General features: G+C 35.3%; 1 protein-coding gene across 1 annotated transcript in view; it reads right to left on the bottom strand.

Moving 5' to 3' along the window:
- The window catches only part of LOC102045246 (sodium channel protein type 5 subunit alpha), a 38,687-nt gene that overhangs the window by 8,978 nt on the left and 8,856 nt on the right, over positions 1 to 20,853 (bottom strand). The window contains exons 6-20 of the mRNA XM_031059737.1: positions 18,930 to 19,021; positions 17,882 to 18,088; positions 17,201 to 17,264; positions 16,442 to 16,586; positions 14,945 to 15,139; positions 13,695 to 13,886; positions 10,027 to 10,129; positions 9,436 to 9,665; positions 9,160 to 9,312; positions 8,508 to 8,861; positions 7,274 to 7,726; positions 5,523 to 5,642; positions 4,956 to 5,070; positions 4,122 to 4,276; positions 1,498 to 1,671 (exon numbers count right to left, since the gene is read on the bottom strand). Of these exons, the coding sequence (XP_030915597.1) occupies positions 1,498 to 1,671; positions 4,122 to 4,276; positions 4,956 to 5,070; positions 5,523 to 5,642; positions 7,274 to 7,726; positions 8,508 to 8,861; positions 9,160 to 9,312; positions 9,436 to 9,665; positions 10,027 to 10,129; positions 13,695 to 13,886; positions 14,945 to 15,139; positions 16,442 to 16,586; positions 17,201 to 17,264; positions 17,882 to 18,088; positions 18,930 to 19,021 (2,752 nt within the window). The remainder of the gene's footprint in view (positions 1 to 1,497; positions 1,672 to 4,121; positions 4,277 to 4,955; positions 5,071 to 5,522; positions 5,643 to 7,273; positions 7,727 to 8,507; positions 8,862 to 9,159; positions 9,313 to 9,435; positions 9,666 to 10,026; positions 10,130 to 13,694; positions 13,887 to 14,944; positions 15,140 to 16,441; positions 16,587 to 17,200; positions 17,265 to 17,881; positions 18,089 to 18,929; positions 19,022 to 20,853) is intronic.

The following is a 20,853-nucleotide window of genomic DNA, read 5'->3' as shown; positions in this document are numbered from 1 at the left end:
GAACTGGCATCATTAAATGGCATACAAAATTTTATTTTATCTATATTAGTAGACAGTCTTGAGATGAAAGTTACAGTATATTTCACCACTAAGTCAAATGAAGAAAATACACATTTAAAGTAAATATATATATAACAATATAATTTATGATATAATATAATATAATATAATATAATATAATATAATATAATATAATATAATATATGGATAGATATAATTTTACCTCATTTTTTTTTAACATATGAAAAAAATTGAATTAATTCTAATTTGACTTTTTTAAAAACAGTTCGTATAATTTTGTTTAATCCAATACAACAATCAAATTGGTAACTATGATATTGCCATACACTACCAGACCAGAAAGGTTGATTCAGATAAAATACTCTCATTTTCTACATAGTTATTCTTAAAAGTGTATACAGGAATTTATTATTATAACGGAGGATGGGGATGTGGAAACAATTTTTTTCTAAAAATATATATCTGGTTCATTTTTGTTATTTCTAAGAGAGAAATGAAGACATTAAAATAATTTCAATAATTAGGTTTTTTCATTGTTCATGATTTGTCCCTTCTTATTTGAATTTGCAGCCTCAGTGTTCAGCCATTGGATATTTCCATGCTTATCCTCTGTTTTGGACTGCTATTTACATTAGAAAACTGTAACTGCTCAAGTATTCTTTACAAATAGTCATAATATTAGATCTTTCTGTTGAAATTTCCTAGTACTTCACAACTTTCAATGCTGACTATCAAAAGCTACTCTGATGTCACAAGTTAGCAGTTTAGACATTCTTATTCTAAAATATTTAACTTCAGAACAGTCCCACTGTGATGTTAACAAGAAAAATGTTAATTTTTATACAGCAAGATTATAATATTTAACATTTTCTACATTCAGAGCAAATGTATTGAACACTGCACTTACCTCACTCTTGGTGATTCCAGCATTTGTCTTTAGGGCTATGCAAAGCAAAAGATACTTCCCTATCTTTAATTCCCTGGTAAATTATTTTTCCAACCATGTTTTTCAACTGTCTTTGCCATCTAAATTTCTTCTCCTTCAAGGAAGGAACTCTTTCTTTTTTTTCTCTTTCTAAATGCCAACATCCCAGATCTGGTTTGGGTTGGAAGGAACCTTTAAAATCATCTAGTCCCAAACTGTCAATAGCTTCACATTTTCTGTTGTCTTAATCAATTTATTTTAATTTTATTTCTGATCCCTGATTGAACTTTCTCTCTACAATTGAAAAGGTTTTTAGAACCATCATGTTCCTCAATGGTGGTGATACCAAATAACATTTCCTTCAGCAACTTCTTGATTATTGATGACAATTTCCATTTCAAGTCCTAAAACCTCTTTTGGATTGAAGGTTTTTTATGTTTTGGAAACTGTCTTTAAGATTTTTATTAATTCATAATCACAATTTACAGGTAGTTCTCTATATAGAAAATATCAAAAATTAAAATGTATGACAAGCTGAGTATAATACTTACACACACAATGATGAAGTCAAGCAAACACCAAGAATTTGTGAAATAACTGTGCAGACCAAAAGCTACCCATTTCAGAAGGATCTCCATAAAAAAGGTGTAGGTAAATATGATATCAGCATAATCTAGGATAATTTTCACTTTTTTCTTTTCCTGCAGGTGAACATCTTCAAATGCCTGGAATTTCAAAATTCAGTTTTAAAACAGGTCAATAGTTTTATGAATGGAAGATTATTTTTGAATTGCACAAGAATAAATAATTTGGATTCTTATAACCATTTCATATTAAATTATGGACAACCACCACTTATTTTTATACTTAAAAGTAAAAAGGTAAATTTTTAAATTACTACAATCTCATTTTTACACTAATTGAAAAATCTCATACTTTCAAGTTTTTATGTTCAACACTTCAAAAAATGTCTAACAAGGGTCAGTTGTGGCTAAAAAATTTTGACTTCCTAATGTAGTTGATAATTTTGAAGTGGTTGACCTAAAATTCTTCACAAAAAACCTGAATTGATTACATTAACCAGTGAATTAAGAATTAACCAGCGTCTGTCAGACTCTGACCTTCCAAATTAGTCATCCTGAGTCATCTTGCAATGTTTTATTACAGAAATGGAAAAATGTGATGAACACCTCATCTGGAACTGCTCATTTCTGAAGTTACAGGTTTTTTCACCTAAATCTTGACCTTGAGGTTTTAGGAAAATATTTCACTGATTGCTGTCATTCACATCAGTGTTTGCTCAAGTTTAAAGTATTTGCTGTCTTGCTAATTTATTTTAGATTTTTTTATGTTGCCAATCTATTCCCAATTGCTTTTAACACCTTGCATTATTTCCTCACCAAGACTTTGGCAATGTCTGTAATTTTCCTTTCATCCACATCTCCCCTGCTTTTCTGAGCATTCTCCCATGATCACCATCTCATTTTAGTTTACAAACCATGGACATGTGTGGCGGTCTGGTGCTCATTCATACTCATTCAGAAAATTTCATACCAGTAAACTTTATAAAGCAGCAAAAAATTGACATGTCCCTTTCTGAAAGAGGACAAGTGTATCTTAGAAATGGGAAAGTTCTCAAGACTGCAAATCATCTTTGATGACAAGAAATTGTTATTGTTTTGTTATTTTGCAGCTGGGTATCAACTAATTTTTTGTTCAAAAATATCTCAGGTTCCTTCCTTACTTCAGTTTGGTTCCCCATGAACACAGAGGAGCCGTCGCTGGAATTCCTGATGTCTTCGGTTAGAAGATGTGGCTGGGGCTGTGTATTCTATTGCCATCTGTCAGAGCTGGGGCAGTTCTCTCCTGTTCATGGGGCAGTTTTCTTTATCTCTCCCACAGCCAACCCTCCCTCCAGGAGATCTCTGCTGTCCATGGCCACTGAGTGTCCCTGCAGGGCTGATCCAATTCCAGCATCCCATGGGGAGATGCTGCGCCCAGGGGAGGAGCCAAGCATTCCTACCTGGATCCAATCTGAGCCTGGAGCAGCACAGCAGCCTTTGCCCACTGCATTGCCAGAGGAGCAGCTTTCTGCTGCCCTGCATTGCCAGAGGGAGCCCAGGCCCATCTGCAGCAGCCCTGGAGCTGCAGAGGAAAACTCCCCCCTTGTGCAGGATCCCTGCTGCAGCAGCAGCACAGCTGGCACTGCAGGAGGGCTGAGCCCCCATGGGATGGGGCTGTGCCACCCCCTGACACACAGGGGGGCAGGGCATGGTCTGACTCTGGCAGTGGTTTGTACCATTGCATTTTTATTTTAATTTTCCTATTAAAGAACTGTTATTCCTACTCCTATATCTTTGCCTGAAAGCCCCTTAATTTCAAAATTATAATAATTCAGAGGAAGTGGGTTTACACTTTCCATTTCAAGGGAGGCTCCTGCCTTCCTTACCAAACACCTGACTTTTCAAACCAAGACACCACAGAGTTCCCCTGGAGGTTTTGTCAGGAGAATTTTAAAGCAGACTGTTCAAATCTACAGTTCAGGGAACAACCTCAATGTAATGTACACAGAACTGACTTTAATTGGAAATTTTGACATCTGCCACATAGGTCACCTTCAGACTATTTGGTTATGTTTTTTCTGCATTATATAATATTTTATTTTAAAAGTTAGTCTCAGTAGACACTGAATATAATTTCAAATATAATAATTCTTCCCTTATTTTTCAGTAAAAATGGATATGATCAGAGTAGCAATAAAACATTACCTCACCTGCCAATTTACAGTCCCCTTCACTTCTGGCTTCTGATCATAAAGTTTGGATGATTTTCAATCTACATTTTTTCTGAGTAGTTAGTCTGCTTTACAAATTTAGAAGTGCTATTATTTTTGTCAAGCTTTCCCAAGTAATATCAGACTCTGGTTTAGCTTTGTAATTAACACAAAAGTGTGAAGAACTATGTTCAATGAAGAACTATGATTCCATATATTTAAATCCATCTATTTAAATATCTTATCCAGGTGGAGGAAAGCATTATAACTTCTAAAGGTTATATTTATTACAATCTTGTCTCTCCCTGGGGAAAGGAATGTCAGAGAAGGAGAAATCAATTGAATACTATTCCTTTACTGACAAAAATTAATTCCAAAGTGGAAAAATTAAATTAAATTTACCAGTGCTGCGCTGCTCAATACAATCATAAAAACCATAAAATATTCAAAGCCGCTATGGTTCACGATTCTGTAGCAGGTTTTTCTAAAGTTCCACCAAGTTCTGCCTGGAAACTTCGTGGTATCCACTACACAACATGGGAAACACTCAACACAACCTGAAAAAAAAGAGAGAACAGCATATTGGTTCAATGGAAAATGTTGAGATATGGATTAAAAAAGTATAAAACATCTAAAAAAGGCCTTTTACATATTCTAGGAAGAATGTGCTCTTTTATCTATGAGGTGATGCTGTTATTGAAATGATCTGAAGCTAAAGACAAGACAAATTTTTATGCCAAAATAATCTCTTTTAATAAAGAACACATACATGGAGTAACAGACATCTTTTTGTGTCCTTCTGCAGAAAGGTTTGTGGGCACAAAAGAAGCCATTACTTCTACCTAAAAATGTGTTTATTTTCTGAATTTTTTCTCCCTTTTTTTATTTTGAAAAGAGATAGTACCTTCCTAGCAGGTCAGTAAATTATCATTTTTACTCATTATTTTACTTTATTGCCCTGCAGGGACATTACATCTGGACCCTGTTCACTGCCCTGTGGCAGAAACACTCTTCAAACACTCTTCATTAATCTGTAAAGGCAGCAGGATTAAACCAACAGTCTAAGGAGAAGTTCAGGTGATCAAAGGCAGATATTCACCCTGGGATGAGCAGACAAACAGTTCCTGCTAATCTGGACATGGTCCAAATGGATATTTGGATATTTTTGAACACTGGCTCATTTGGCATTAGTGCAATACCAAAAAAAAAAAAAAAAAAAAAAAAAAGTATTCCTACTCTTCACAAAGCAGTCCTTAGGCAGCTGGGAGTCTTTAGTCTGGGAAAACATCTCCAGAAGAACAACTGGATCCACAGTGCTGGCTTCAGAAAAGCTACGAACAGAATGATATTTCTGCAAAGGAGAAGAATTTAAGAATTAAAGAATTTAGGAATTAAAGAAAAGAATTTATTTGCTTTTCATTAATAAGGTTAACAAACCTAAAATAAATTAAAATTACCATCTCCTCTCCCTCTCCAAAAGAAATTTGCAGTGTATAAATTATCTTTCTGTTGCTGAACTGCCAAAATAAATTATAAATAATAGGACAGAAATAGCCAATCCCTACTTTTTGTTTCTATCACTTTATTATAACAAGTCTCTTAGTTTCTTTTAGTTGTCTACAGTGGACTTGAAGGAAGGGAAATGTTTAGAAAATATTGAAAATATTCTATTATGCTACAGTTGTAGAGAAAATTCTGATTTCTTCAGGCCGGTCCATCTTTACAGATACAAATCATGTCTCAAAAGACTTGAAGAGGAGAAGGCCTAACATATTAATACAAAATGATAAAATTTATAATTACCTCTTTTTGATCTTTCTTTGGGTGCGTTACTGTGGAAGCATTTGCCGTTTCAGAAGTCCCAGAACCCTGATTGAAGTTGTTTGAATTCCTCCACTGTTCTCTTTTTCTTAATACGTCTCCCTGCATGAAATGATGCAAATGATGCAAATCAGTTGAATTTCCACTTATTTTTTTCCTGACAGTCATTCTTGAAAGGCACAATTATTTCACAGAATGTAAAACATCCATGAAGTTTCGACTCATACAATCAAAGAATGATTTGGGTGTTTGGTTTGGAAGGGGCCTTAGAGATCATGTAGGTTCAATGAGAAGAGGATCTTTCACTAGCAAGTTTTTCTTTTTACAAATAATTAAATAGCTGTCCTAAAATGCTTGTAAAAGATTTATGCTTTCAGTTACAGGCAGAAGATCTAAGCGATCAGAATCAGTCCTCAGTCCTTCTGACACTACAAATTCCAAGAAATACCAGATTCCACTGCAGCAGGGAATGAATTTCTGACATCAAATGCTTATGGGCAAGACATTTGAAACAGCCACAGATGATTCTAAGGCGATCAGTGATTTTTGCTTCTTTGAGAATTTTTCCAAAGAGACTGATAATGCTTCCTAATATGACCAAAACCATACAAATACATACAAAAAACCATCCTTCTAACCCTTACAATTCTTTGATTCTGTGCCAAGAGTTCCTATATCTTCTGTTCCATATTTGACAATCCTGTGTGGATGTGACAGACACCTGAAATGTCTCCAATATTCCTAACTGCCTCTGCACGGCTGTCATGGGAGTAAAAATGTCTCACTCACATGCAGAAAGACTTGAGCTTTATCCTGCCCAACACAACAAAATCCAGAGATATAAAGGGGAGTCAAAAGTTCCATGGAGGTGAACAGGTTTAAAAAAAAAACCCAAACAATGCTAAGAATTTATTTTTTAAGGTATATATATATATATTGTTAACATTCCCTTTGGATTCCATGCAACTGAAAAGCAACATATAATCAACACAAGAGGCCTGCCTTCCAAAAAATCCAGGTGTAAGGCAAAGGAGACAAAAAGAAAGAATGTCCTGATTGAGCTTTGTTTATCAATTGACAGAAATAAATGGAAATAAAATAGTCAGAAGCAGAATTTTGGCTGTCATTGAGGAGAACGATGAAAAAGTGAATATTCAACATATCACTGAATACCCAAGCCCTTTTACTAGAAGAAGAAAGTAAAATTGCAGAGATGACAGAAAGGATAATATTTACTGTTGAGTCTTTGAGATTGTATTTACAGATGCAAGTTGTGGCATTCACATCCTCTGAAAAAATCCCTTCACCCAGGATTTTTCTCCTGGAAAGCTGAGAAGCCTCAGAGAAAAGGAAAACAATTCTTATCTCATTTGCTTCTCCTCTGTTTTGCTCATCTGGAATGTGTTTGGAGATTGTTTACCCACAGGTGATTGTCTCATTGGATTCTGCTATGAGTTGTTTTCACTCATTGGCCAATCAGGGCCAATCTGTGTGAGGACTCTGGAAAGAGTCACAAGTTTTCATTATTATCTTTTTAGCATTCTATAAGTATCCTTTCTGTATTCTTTAGTGTAGTTTAGTATAGTATTCCTTAATATAACATAGTATTATAAAGTAATAAATTATCCTTCTGAGAACATGGAGTCAGATTCATCATTCCTGCCTTTGTCGGGACATTCCCTGCACAAACAATAGCAAGTCACAATAATTTTTCAAATATCAACATTCCTTACCTGTTTCCTGTGTTCTACAGCTGTGTGCAAAATGTGCCTATCATCACCTTCCTTGGGATAAGCCTCTGCTGCTGTAATGGCAACACAGGTACTGGGGCTGGTCAAAATTTCTTCATATTTCCTTGCTAGTGAGGAACTCTCTTCCATATGGCCACACTCTATATCAAAGGAGCTGTTGTCTATGTATTTCCTGACATCTGTCATGGGACAGTTAGTAACCTCTATGCCCTTCCCAGAAACTTCTGCCAAAGTCTTCTTTTTGTCCGCTCTTCTGAGGCTTCCCCTCATTCTTTTGCAGCAGTGATCCCAAATTCTGTCTTTCACAGCCTTCAGGCTCTTGTGAATCTGTGCAATGGCAATCTGGTATTTAGTGCCTTCTCCAGGCTCCTCTTGTCCCTCTGGGCCATCAATGTTGAATGAACTCAGCAGCAAAGCAATGAACAGGTTGAGCACCTGAAAAGAAAGTAAATTGGAGACACAATTGCTAACAGAAGAGACACTTCAGATTTGCTTTCATTAACCACTAATAAATAATGAAATTATTTACTATTATTAGTAAATATTGTTATATAACAATATTGTGGGAATATTGTTATAGCATGATATGGCTCCTTCTGGAAGGACTGGCAGCAGAAAAAAGGAGGGAAGTGAGAGTTTAGGTATATCAAATATATTTTCACATGCTTTGATGTCCATAGTGTATGAGGAGGCAGTCGTACAAAAACAGCATGCAAAGATGAATCTTAATTACATCACCATCAAAAAGGATCTGATATAGACCAACAAACCAAGCAGATGAAAAAGATTTTGTCTGCCAGTAAATTTACATTAAATCTAGTAAAAACCCAAAAATCTGGGTCCTGTAAACTTTTGATAACATAGGGGCACTGTGTTAAGCATTAAAAGAACTCAAAGAACTCAGAACTCATCAAAAGAACTCAGTTTGGTGATTTGGTCCTATCAACACAAAAGATGAAGACCTGACACCAAATTATGATAAGCTCTGCACTTCTATACTCTGGCTAGAAGGAATAATTTTATTTTGCTTCTATGTCTTGTATGAGAAAGAGAAAGAAAGAGGAAAAGGGAAAAAAGGAGACAGAACAAAACCATATGTCAAGTGACACCCAGAAAAGAGAATAAAGTGAATCATTTTCAAACAGTTAAGTTTTCCTCCAAAGAAAAAAGTAATTGGATGCATTCAGTAGGGACTGAAAATTGACTTGAAACTTACCACCAGGTTTCCTAGCACCAGGACGAGCAAGAAAATGGTGACACATTTCCTTTTTCCAGCCACTTCCATGCATTCCCACATAGTTTCAATCCATTCTCCACATAATATTCGGAATATAATGAGGATTGAATGGCTAAAATCTATCATATGCCAGCGTAATTTGCCACTGGAGCTTATTTTACAGGCATTTTTGCCATAATCACTGCCCAAAATCTGCATTCCTACTACAGCAAAAATAAATATAGTGATTGCCAAAACCAGAGTGAGGTTACTCAGTGCACCAAATGAGTGTAGAATTATTTTCATAAGAGTGTTCAAGGCTGGCCAGGACTTTGCCAATTTGAAGATCCTGAGCTGTAAATAAAACACAGGGAAAAAAAAAAGTTAAAGCAGCCCAGATAGCACAGCACACAAGAAAGCCAGACCCCACATTTACCATGATGTCTTTACTGCAGTAATATCACTATTTTTTCCCCAAAGAAAGCCTTCTAATTGTTTTGATGCAATTAAAATCACTCCAGTTAAAAGCTCATGTTGTTTTACCAATAAAGAAAACCGATTTAATATATTCATCAGTAAAATAATATGAGGGTATTTCACTATACAGCACATGTACTTTCAAAAAAATAATTTTTTAAAAATAAATAATTACCAGCCTGAAAGGTGACAGATTTGTTCCAAAGCTTGCTAGGCCAATCAAAACAACCAAGCTATCAAAAACATTCCACTTGTCCTGGAAATAGTAGTAAGGATCTAGAGCAATGATTTTCAAGATCATTTCTGCAGTAAAAATCAGGGTGAAGACCTGGAAAGACAAAAATGAAATTCAGAAAAAAAGTCACTGAAAAAGTCTGTCTCCTCATGGGAGTGTCCCAGTATGAATACAGGGTTATAACTCAATTTTTAATCTAATATAGACTTAACTTACCTTGTCACTCAGAGAAATCAGTCGTTGGTATTTCCTTTCCATGCCAGGGTGCTCCATAGCCAGGAACAAGGTATTCAAGATAATGCAAACCACGATTAAGAGATCAACAAATGGATTCAAAATTAGCAATTTCATCTTCTCTTTGACTGCTCTCCAGAATGGACAACAATTCCAAATCAGATACTTTTGAGGGAAATTTTTCCAAAATGTAGGACAGTTCAGTTTTGACTCTGTCAGACAAAGAGGGAAAGTGACATATGAATAATCCTTTGTAGAATATCACAGAATGAAGAAAAAGACAATAGTTCATTAAAAGGATTGAAAAGTCAATCTCACATGAGCAGAATGGCATCATTGAAAAAAATTGTTTAGCTCTTTCTGCACAAACTAATCACAGACTAATAAAGGTCAGGCAAAATTTACCCTTGGTAATTGCAAGTTACAGGAGATATGAGAATATTTATTTTACTGAAATTTACATTTGGCAGCATAATTTCCCCTAGTGGCTCTGAAAAGATTGGTGTTTGTGACAGTTTGATATCTCAGGTCACCACACCATCACCACAGGAAAAAGAGGAAAGAATGACTTACTTGAATTATCTGTAAGAACTGTGGCTGCACTCATTAACCTCTGTCTTCGCACAGGATCATTGATAGCATCCATTGAGACCTCATAGTCCAGCAGGATCTGCCTCTTTGGTCAGAAAGACAGCAGAAGATAATATAACAGGGGAACATGAAGACATAATAATTACAACACAAATATTACAATACTTGCAATACAAAAATTACATCCAGCATAAGTATGCCTTTTCAAATACACATTATAGCAAAGCTTTTACTTGCTGAAAGAACATAAAACAAAAAAAAAACAAAACAAAAAAACCAAAAAAAAACAAAAAAAAAATCAGATGTTTGAAGACAAAGAACATGTCAAGAAAATCAGTACAATATTTCAAGATTTTTTTTCTTTCCGAAGATATTTAATTAGCAGTTATAATTCCATTATAAAAGAAGTATAGAAACATTAACAGGGGGCAAGTGAAAAGAATCAATCTGTCTTTTCCAGTGAATGATAAAAACAACAGACATAAAGAAGACTGACCATCAGTTTGAATAAACTATTGGCTATTTAACTATGAATTACTGATTATTAATAAATAATCATGTATTAATATGAAAAATAGTCACATAGTTAATACAAATTATTGGGGGTTTTAGCCCTATTAAGCCTAACAAGATCTAACTAATATTGAACTGCCTAAAACCAGGAATGGGACTACTTTTGTTTTCATTAGAACTACCAGATGACAAGGAACCTGACAGCCTGGGAGTGGACAGACTGACCATGTCACAATGCACTGTATTTTAGTATTCCCTCTCAGCAAAACTGGATTTGCATAATTTTAATTTTTGGGAAAGATAAATGAATAAAAACATATCATAATGTTACCTCAAGCTCCTATGATATTATGATTTGTATAAACTTATTCTGTAAAACTGTTATTCAGAGAATGAAACTGATATCCTTGTCCTTAAAAGTTTAATAACAATTATTTCTTTTTGTCACTCTGATATTTTAATGAAAATCTAAGCAAAACTTAGCTGATAGAGCTGTCAGAGAACAAACCTATAAAATGAATTTATAGTACAGTGCTAAAATGCTCATTTTCCCCTCTGGTTTTTTTTCTGAATCCAAAAGGCTCCAAAGACTCTTGTAATCATGGCCAGTGTAAGTCACCCTTCATCCTTTTCTCTAAGATTTGGTGTCTCAGAAAACAGAAACTCAGAATAATTTGTGTGCCAGCCTGACTAGAATTCTCAGTCTTCTTGTTGAAATTCACAGCTGTTAAGGAACCTCAGAGTTGTGTTTTTGGAAAGGACAAGGACATTCACCCACACTGAACTGGTGGCTGCTGCTCATTGATCTTTAGCTGAAGGAAATAACTGGGCATGAGAAGTTCTCTGCCAAATTGGGATTTAAAATAGGGATGCGCACTAGAGAAATAATGTTTATAAACTCATTCTGTCCTACCAAAAAGCTCCTACCCAATATGCTTTTCTCATTGACTTAGCACCTTTAGCCTCTTTTTGTGATGGAAGTAGAGAGGACATTGTTTGGGGAGTCCTCAAACAGCAGAACTTGTACTAGCAGTAGTTGTCATAACATGGAATAAACTGCCATGTTTGTTGCAGATTATTATTATTTGATTAAAGGTAAAAATCTGCATTGGAGAAGCTCACACTGCTTGGACCATGCTTTAGGTCTTCCTAGAGATCTTCAGAACTTTGTCATTCCCCGGACACAGAGAGGGGAAGGGACCTTGGAAAGGTATGAAGATGTTATTTCTGAGATATAAAAATCCTAATTACATTTGGAATCCATCTGTGCAGAATTTGTAGCCTTGCAGAAGTAAGGTCTAGCAAATAATCCAAATTTATCTCCTGTCTCATACATCTCCTGCAGCACAGTCACAGACTTAGAAGAATAAATAGGAATAAACAGCCATAAAAAATGATTTTTATACTTAGAGAAGATATGACACAGATTTTCTGAATAGGTATGATAAAACAATACCATGGGCTGTGACACAGCATTTCCTTTAAGTGCAGCAGAACCAAACTAGGTCACAAAATTGAATTATATCCTTAGCACAGCAGGGCAGACATTATTGACACTACAAGAAGCAAATGCTTTACTAAAGGAGATGACAGGTGGCTGCCAAGTGGGTGATTTGGATTCCTTCAGCTCAAATATAGAATTTATTATAGCTGGGATTGTGGAATTTAGTAGAAATTCTGACCATGATGACTGTCAGAATGAGAATTTAATCAATTTTAGCTAGGATTATATGTCTGAGAAAGACTCCCCTTCAAGGATACTTTTCAAACAAACCAAAGCTGGAACATTATTTCTGTTAGCTTTGCTATGGGAAAATTTTTATTTTCAGTGAGATGGGTGGAACAATTCTGATGTTCTTTCAGAAGCAAAAGAGAATCTGTCACAGGATGAAACCAGTATAAGGGCATTAGAAGCTTTCTTTTTAGATATTGTTGAAAAGAATTAAGTAATATGGATAATTACCTGAGAATTATTTTGAAAGATTCAGCTCAAGATTCAAATATCTAAATATAGGTATCCAAATGAAGATGTTGACAAAGAGACAGAGAAAGAATAAAGTTGTGATGGTCTTCTAGAAGATACAGTATTTTGCCAGTGGCAAAGGTACTGTGGAAAAAAATCTCCAAAATTAAGCAAAGAAAGAATAATGAGTCTTAATAGAAGTTTCTTAATGGGCTTAAAAATGAGTGGTCAGCAGAGGAGCCAGGGATCACTGCTGTAAACAAGATGTGAAACAATATGTGTGAGACTCAGCCTAATGTTTTAGATATCCATGCTTAATTTCTCCATGTGTGCAACGCATTTAAAATCCCAGTATATGGGACACATAGGTTTCTGATAAGTTTGATTCACATAAATAAATGTTTCTGAAGCCATTTGAGATGGACTATTGAGACATTTGGTAGTTGAGCCATCCACAGCAGCAGACATGGCACATAACATCTGTGCCCTTCCACAGAGGAGGTGAAAGCCAAGTAAGACACTAGAAAAGCTCTAATGTCACTAGGTATCAATTTGTGACCTGAAAAATTAAATCTCTACTTGACTCTGGGAGTTTAGAACCTAAAACACACATAGAAACCTTAAAAACCTCAAAAATTCAAACCCTGGACACAATCTAGTTGCCTAAATGTAGGAATTTAGCAGCATTTGAGATGCTGGAAGGTTTATGAGATATCCACAAAGTGCTGGAAGATGTGCCACAGATATTAAAGATATCTAGAACATCCACCATATGCAAGAGAATCTAAACTGACACCAGATGCTTAAAGTCAGCAAGTGAATCACACCCCAAAGATCAGAAATCTTCATACTGAACTAAACCCTACCCTAAATATTTAGATCAGAGAATAAGCTGTCTGTAGAAAAGAATAATAATTTAAAAAATAAAATTAAAAAAAATTAGTTAGGTCTTTATGAAAACTCTTACATTTAAGAATTGTGTACATTTATTTCTGCAGCACAAACAGAGATGTTGACAGGGCACAGGTCTATGATGTGCCATAAGTGACAGCCACTTCCAACTTCCCTTGCAGGTGCAGGTAATGCTGGCTCCCTGTGCTCCCAAAATCTCATCCCTGAATTGTCATATCACATGCAAATCTAATGAATTGTATTTTCTATTTCAAATACTTACGAGCTTCTTGTGGCAGCGATCAGGCTGTGAACGAAAAATTTGCTCCTCATTTTCCTGGTCATCCGAAATTAAGTTTTGCCTCGAAGTAGGTGTTTCTTTATTACTCTCTTTTCCTTCTGAATTTTTCAAGTCAGCAACTGACATTTCAGATGGAGCATGCAGGGCCTTAGTGCTTTCTTCCACAGCCAACATCTGTAACAGGAAAAGCAGAACATCTGTCTGTTAATTCAAGGCAAACACCAATGCATGGACTAGGATCATACACAGGTAATTATTATCACATCTAAATTATTTGCACTGACAATTCCTAGGCTTCAAATGTTAAACTGCCATCAAAAGACAGGAGTACAAAATGCTATTCACAATTCTGAAAGACAAAGCAGGGTTACCTGTGAGGTGCTCTAATTAAAGTCTGCCCTTGTCACTTTAAATATTGTATTTTGTATCTGATTTACAAAGTATGAGGGCTTATCCTTTCACTTTCCTTTTCTTGCTTTGAAAAGGACCTTGAGTCCAAGACAGCAGAAGACCAAGGGCTCAAACTAAATCCCAAAATGTTAAATTTTCCTAAATCCTAATCCTGTTGAAAGAAAAATAGAAAGAAGCAAAAGGAAAAACAGAAGGAAGAAAAGCCTAAGCAAAGCCTGGCAAGGTGGAATGTCAAGCACAGAAACATTACAGAGCTGTCAACAACTGGAGAGGAGGAACTTGGTAAAATGGAGATGCCTAACATTTTAATGATGAAATTTGATAGTTGTTAGAGAATATTTGTTTGTCTTCTTACAAGTCTGACTTTTCTGACTGCTAGCAGTAAATCAAAGATATCTTTTATTTAAGGTAGAAGATAAAATGTATCCATTCATGCTTCCTTCCTGCAGTAATATCAGGAAGGGATACACAGAGAAAGGAATTTTTTGGGCACAGCAATAATGGTACTATACAAGAACAGGACAAACTATGGAGTGCAGCATTCATGGAATATCAAAAAAATTACTTTCCTGCCAGAAAGCCATTCCTGTACAATGTCAGGTCTGCAAATCCTAAAACTTAGTATATTTTAACTTGGATTTATGATGGGTTTTTGTATAACATATATATACAAGCATACATGCATTTGTAAAGACATAAAGAGAAATGAAGTGTCAGAAAGTATTGTGAGAAGCCCATGTTTAATTCAAAACATTATTTCCCTAATTCACAAACAGAAGAAAACAAAAGGAACTACAGATCATATATGAGCATTTACAAACCTGTTCCTTCTCTATAATTTGTCTGGCATCCTGAAGCAGTTTTTCTTTTGCCTCTGTTTCAGCACGGGTAGCTCTGTTTTCCTCTTCATATGCCATAGTTACCACAGCCAAGATCAGGTTGAAGAGATAAAATGAGCAGAAGAAGATGACTGCCATAAAAAAAAAGATGCAGGACACTCCAGAGGTACGGATGGTCTGTGAGCAAAAGGTAAAGGTGGTAATAAATTCCAAATAAACTAATGTTTACAAAGCAATTTCAAAATAACTTTAAATAATTTATTTTTCTATGCAATACAAAAGGTTAATGTACTAGAGTGTTTTCAATGAAAAACATTAGGATCTGTTTCTGGTCTAAGTTATACATAAAAATGTCACATACTGCAGAAGAGAATTAACAAATTAAAATGAAATCAAATATCTTCCAGCAAATCAGGCAAATGATCATCAGAGTTTAAGCTGTGAGAAGACAAATTCATCTGTAAAGACATAAACAGGTGACTGTGGAAGACATTAATGAATCTCAGTAATAAAGATGAAAGCTAGGATTATCTCTACAATCATGAAAGATGTTTTAATTACAGAATCAGAGGCAACATTTAGACTGATTATCTTATTCTTATTTTTTTAATGGTAGCAGAGGAGAGGATTCAAAATTAAGCTCTGAAACATTAAAAACTAAAAGTAACATGACCTTCAAATGGCAAAAGACATTGTATGCATTTAAAAAGTCCCAGTTAATAAAGGCTGATGGAAAAAAGAGCTAAAATGGACCAATATGAAAGGTACAGAACAAGGCAGAGAATATTGCTCCTGTCTGGAAAAGGCACTGTATAGATGTAGGGGATCCAGGAAGTTCTCTGCAGGTATTTTTACATCATTTTTTCAAAAAAACACAGAATTGAAAAGTTACATTCAATTCTCAGAATCAAAATATAAAATTTAGATGTAGGGGATCCAGGAAGTTCTCTACAGTATTTTTACATCATTTTTTCAAAAAACCACAGAATTGAAAAGTTACATTCAACTCTCAGAATCAAAATATGAAGTCCCCAATTTTTTTAGTACCATGTTGTCAAAAATGAAAGTGTGTACGTTGAGCCAAAAGGTTTGGTGAGGAGTCAGCACTTAAAAGGAAGACGAACAGAGAATGTGACAAATCCTTACATTCCCTGCAGTAGCAGGGAGCTCCCTGGCTGGATCTGCTCCCTATCTCAGTCCCTGGGTAGTTACACACAAATATTTAACTCTTATTCAGCTCTTAACCACCTGAGCGTGTTCTCCAACAAAACTATGAGCATTCCCAGCAGGGCTGCTCCCACCCAACATCCCTTGCAGAAGGTGCTACAGCTCAGTCACTTGATTCTACTTCCTTAATACCTAATTGATTAATTGATTTTAGAAGAAAATTGGTGTCAGCAATGTTAAAACCAATACAGACTTTTCTAGGGGACATAAAGCTCTGAATTGCACATCTAAAGTCATTCCAGCAGTACCCACTTGTCTGTAGAGACGCTCCCAGAAGTCCTGGGTCATCAGCCGGAACACAGAGAGGAAGGCCCAGCCAAAGTGGTCAAAACTTGTATAACCAAAGTCAGGATTTTTCCCAATCTTCTCACAGGTGTAGTTCTCTGGACATCCACTTCTAACCACAAAAGAAATGTTAAACAATGCTTAGGTGGAGATTCAATTGAATCTGAAAGCATCTAATACACAGCAACAAATAAAGATTTGTTCAGTTTGTCTGAAAAGAGGTTTCATTATTCCCCAAAATATTCCTGCCAGAAGGGCTGATTCATATCTGGCCATCCCAGAAAACTATTTGTCTAGTAAAGAAAACTAGACAGAAACCTTAGTTTGGGACTACACAAAAACTCTCATTGATGTAGGATATGTCCTAACAAATACAGAGAGTGGGGAAAAATGGAAAATACCTTTATTTTTAAATAATTCACCAAGACGAGGAGAGGAGAATTAATTAATATCTAAGAAGTCTTTAGTGATCTGTTCCCCTTCTCATTTTTATCATTCTACCTTATCATTATACTCCCAGTAGTTAGCAACAAAGTACATATAAAATTGGCTGCACTCTTGTACTTCATTCCTTTTCTGGTGTGAAATATGCGGTTTTTAATTTAATAACACATCCATTGATCTTCCTCCTGGAAAATCATCACCATTCCTTTAGATCAAAAATAAAACCATAGTTCATCTGGGGGAAAAAATGAAGGAAGTACTAAAACTGCTGTGCTCACTTACTTGTGATCTTCACTGTACTCACACAGCAATATTTCATAAGTGTCTTTCAATCTGAAGCATTGCTCTAATAATAAAAAAAAAAAACAATCAAAGAATCACAAAATTAAAATTTTTCAGTTTCTACAGCTTTGTGACAGTAAACCAAACCTTACTACACTTTATAAACACTCTGATGGATAAAACCTCTGGGAAAGATCTTTCCCACCAAAGGGCATACAGGACTGATTCTCAGCAGATCTGTCTCTCTGGCAATTTAAAATAAACAGTAACAATTTGCTGCACAACTAACAACGTAAAATTCTATTTGATCTTTGGTAAAAAAAAGAATCTCTATGAGAAGTAGATAAAATCCATCAATCACAGAGTAAGTGATGGAAAAAATCATTCTCTGCGCAGTAACCCTAAAATTAATATCTCTGTGCAATGCACAGATAAAGAAGAAAATGCTTATAGAAAACTCAGTCCCTCTATCCCACAGACTGCTGATCTTTCTCCAAATCCAAGATTCACTAATCTCATATTCAGTTGTCCTAGAGACATCATACTACTACTTGTGCAAATGGAAGGACAAACTTTCTTGTCAGAAATACATTCAACTATACATTAACATGTTTGTGAAAAATCAATACATACATAGGAAGATACACAGATTATGTAAAGGGAGAGAAGAAAAACATTTACCTTCATCATTTGGTACATATATCTTGGCATCCTTACATAATGAGTCATTGTACAGAGTTTTATTGAGGATACATTTGGATTTTAAATTGCCCATAAAGAGCTGAAGGCCTATTAGTGCAAATATACTCAAGCAAAATACAGTCAGGATCAGCACATCCAAGAGCTTCTTAACAGACTCAACAAGTGAATTTACAATGACTTTCAGACCTAGGAAAACAAGACCCAATAACACAGAAAGTGAGAAAAGGAATGTAATGATGTTCCTATATGACAAGTCATGACAGCTGCAGGTTTGTTAAAGACAAAGGAAAAGTATTGATGTGTGGCTTTTGCACTAAAATTAAACACCTTCAATGCTATAAATTCATCAAAAATCAAAATATATTTGCAATTACATGGAAATTATAAACTTCATATATATTATGACCATGAGATATATTGTAATTTATAGATTTTTCAAGCCTAATTTTGCAGTTGGACTCTGAAATCATTCTTGGTACCCTAATTAAGGACACAACTTACAAAAATATTGAATATCTGGATGGCATATGCAACATACTGTTGAAAGTATTACACACAATCCAGACAGTGGCTGTGGTCAGTAAGGAAACAAATGAAAGTCTCTCAAATTGTGAAAACAGCATTCTGGGAAATAAACCAGACAAGCATTAGCTAATGAGGTAGAACATGAAACCAGAAATATGGTGGTTTAGATATATTATGTTAAGAAAACATATTATATACAGTGGGCTGCTCCGGGAAGACAAATTAAAGAAACAAAGGCACTGGGCTAAATAAAAATGTACATCAGTGATGGGATAAAAAAATAATAAAATAATAATGCAGAATATAAATTTGCCTTTGTCAAAACCATTTGAAGGAAAGATGATTTAAAAAATTATGTTAGGGTGCTGCTGAGGGTGCAAAACAGTCACACCTTGGGGTCACAAAAAGTGACCAGAGAACTGGAAGACAAGAACAGGAGTGGAATTAAAATTTGCATTCTGGTGAAGCAGAGAGAAAATCAGTAAGGTATGTTGTTCCCTACCTGGTATTACTGAAATAGCTTTCAAAGTCCTCAGTACTCTGAAAGTTCGAAGAATTGAAACATTGCCAACACTATGAAATGCAGCCAGGTACCTGCAAAATTAACCCACACTCAACTGAATGATGAAGATGGAGCTTTTCAAAGCATTTTCTTATGGAGCAGGCAGTAACGAATTCACTGCATAAAATACATCCTAAGATACATGCCTAAAATTAGGAATCTAAGTCCATTTCTAGGCATGGATATAAAGTAATGGGGCTTTGGAGCAGTGCCTCTGAAAAGAAATACAGTAAGTTCCTACTTAGGGAGGATTTGGATGCTTTAACTTTGGAAGAGTTTATCCATCAAAATTTCAAATAAATATAAAACTGCCAATATATAACCACACTCCTACACTGAGACTTCTCTCATGAAAGTACATGTTGCTGCTATCTCAAAACAAAATACACACTTCAGGAGAAGGAAGCTGAGCAACAGTAGATTTAAAATGTGTTTATTCTGTACCACATGGGGCTCTCTAACCTTAAACAGTCAGTGAGAACTTGAGTATTTGCAACTTGTTTCAATTTTAACATTTCAACAATTAGAAAATTTCATCAAATCAGTATTTTAAAGCATTGCATAGTCTATACAGCACTTTAACAGGTTACCCCAATTTTTCTAAGACTTCTTTATGTCAGATAGGACATGAATTGTGACTCATCTCATGACAAGCTCATAACTGGTAACAGAATTCCTTAAAAAATAAAGTCTCAAGAAAAAAATCCGAGACAACAATGGTTGAAAAGGCAACCTCCCCCTCAAAGCATGACTTTGTCAGCAGCAGATCAGAGCACATTGGCTTTGCCTAGTCTGTAAGATGGAATAATTATCAAGTACCCTAAGCAATAATTACACTTGAGTTAGCAGTTGAGCTAATTTCTAAATAGTTTTCTTTGTTGTACTATACGACATGGAAAAAAACAGGTGGAGGTACTAGATTGTAGATGTGAACACTAATTAATTAGGGGTGCAGATAGGGAAAAAGGACCATAAATTAAATTCTCCATGCAGCTCTTAGACTGTCTTGTGATAGTTGTAGCTATCAGTAACTATCTAGTGATAGATGCTGATGATCAACAAAATTCAAGCTCCTTAGCAGTTCATTATTACCCATAAGAGTAATTGTTCATATACATATTGATGTGTGTGATGACACCTGTGTACATATCATCTATTACTTACAAATGAGGAAAAACCTACTTGTAATGCTACAAACTACTCCCTTCTTTTTTATTCTGCCACCTGACAACTTCATTTGGTGCCTTTAGCTCTCATTGTGGAAGAAAAACATTATTTATTCTCTTTTTGTCTCTGTCCTGTATACTTCAACTGTGTTCCTGCTCTTCAATTGTCTTTTCATGCTTTTCAGTTTTACTCTATGTAGTTTTTGGTATGTGGAATTGCAGACATACATATTCACTGCAGCTTTTTTAATTCTGACATCTTTTGACATGTGAGGAGCAAAACTACACAAAGTCCTGGATGAAAACACAGCCTACACAGAGAAATAATGTGTGCTTAGCTTCTTTACTTCTTACCCACGATGTCTTCATTTTCTACCTCCTTCTCTGACCATGACTGCATGCTGGAGTGGTGCTTTTACAAAGCTGTCTATTTAAACCCCAACATCATCTTCCTAACAAGTGGAGGCTATTCCAGAGCCCATGAATTTGTATGGAAAACAAGGTGTGCTCTTCCTTGAGCATCATTTGACACTGGGATTTCATTAGTTATTTACCACCAAGTCATTCAACACCTTGTGATCCATTTTGGACCCTTCTCAAATGAGTTTCATCTGATCCAGAGTACAGCTAAGACAACATAAAGGGACAGGCTTGGTTTGGGCTGTTTATGTAATTACCTCTTGACAAAATTCAAATAT

Source organism: Geospiza fortis, unplaced genomic scaffold, assembly GCF_000277835.1.
Source record: "Geospiza fortis unplaced genomic scaffold, GeoFor_1.0 scaffold182, whole genome shotgun sequence".
NCBI classification, from domain to species: domain Eukaryota; kingdom Metazoa; phylum Chordata; class Aves; order Passeriformes; family Thraupidae; genus Geospiza; species Geospiza fortis.
Note: the sequence above shows the minus strand (reverse complement) of the source record. Positions and strands in the feature narration are given on the sequence as shown.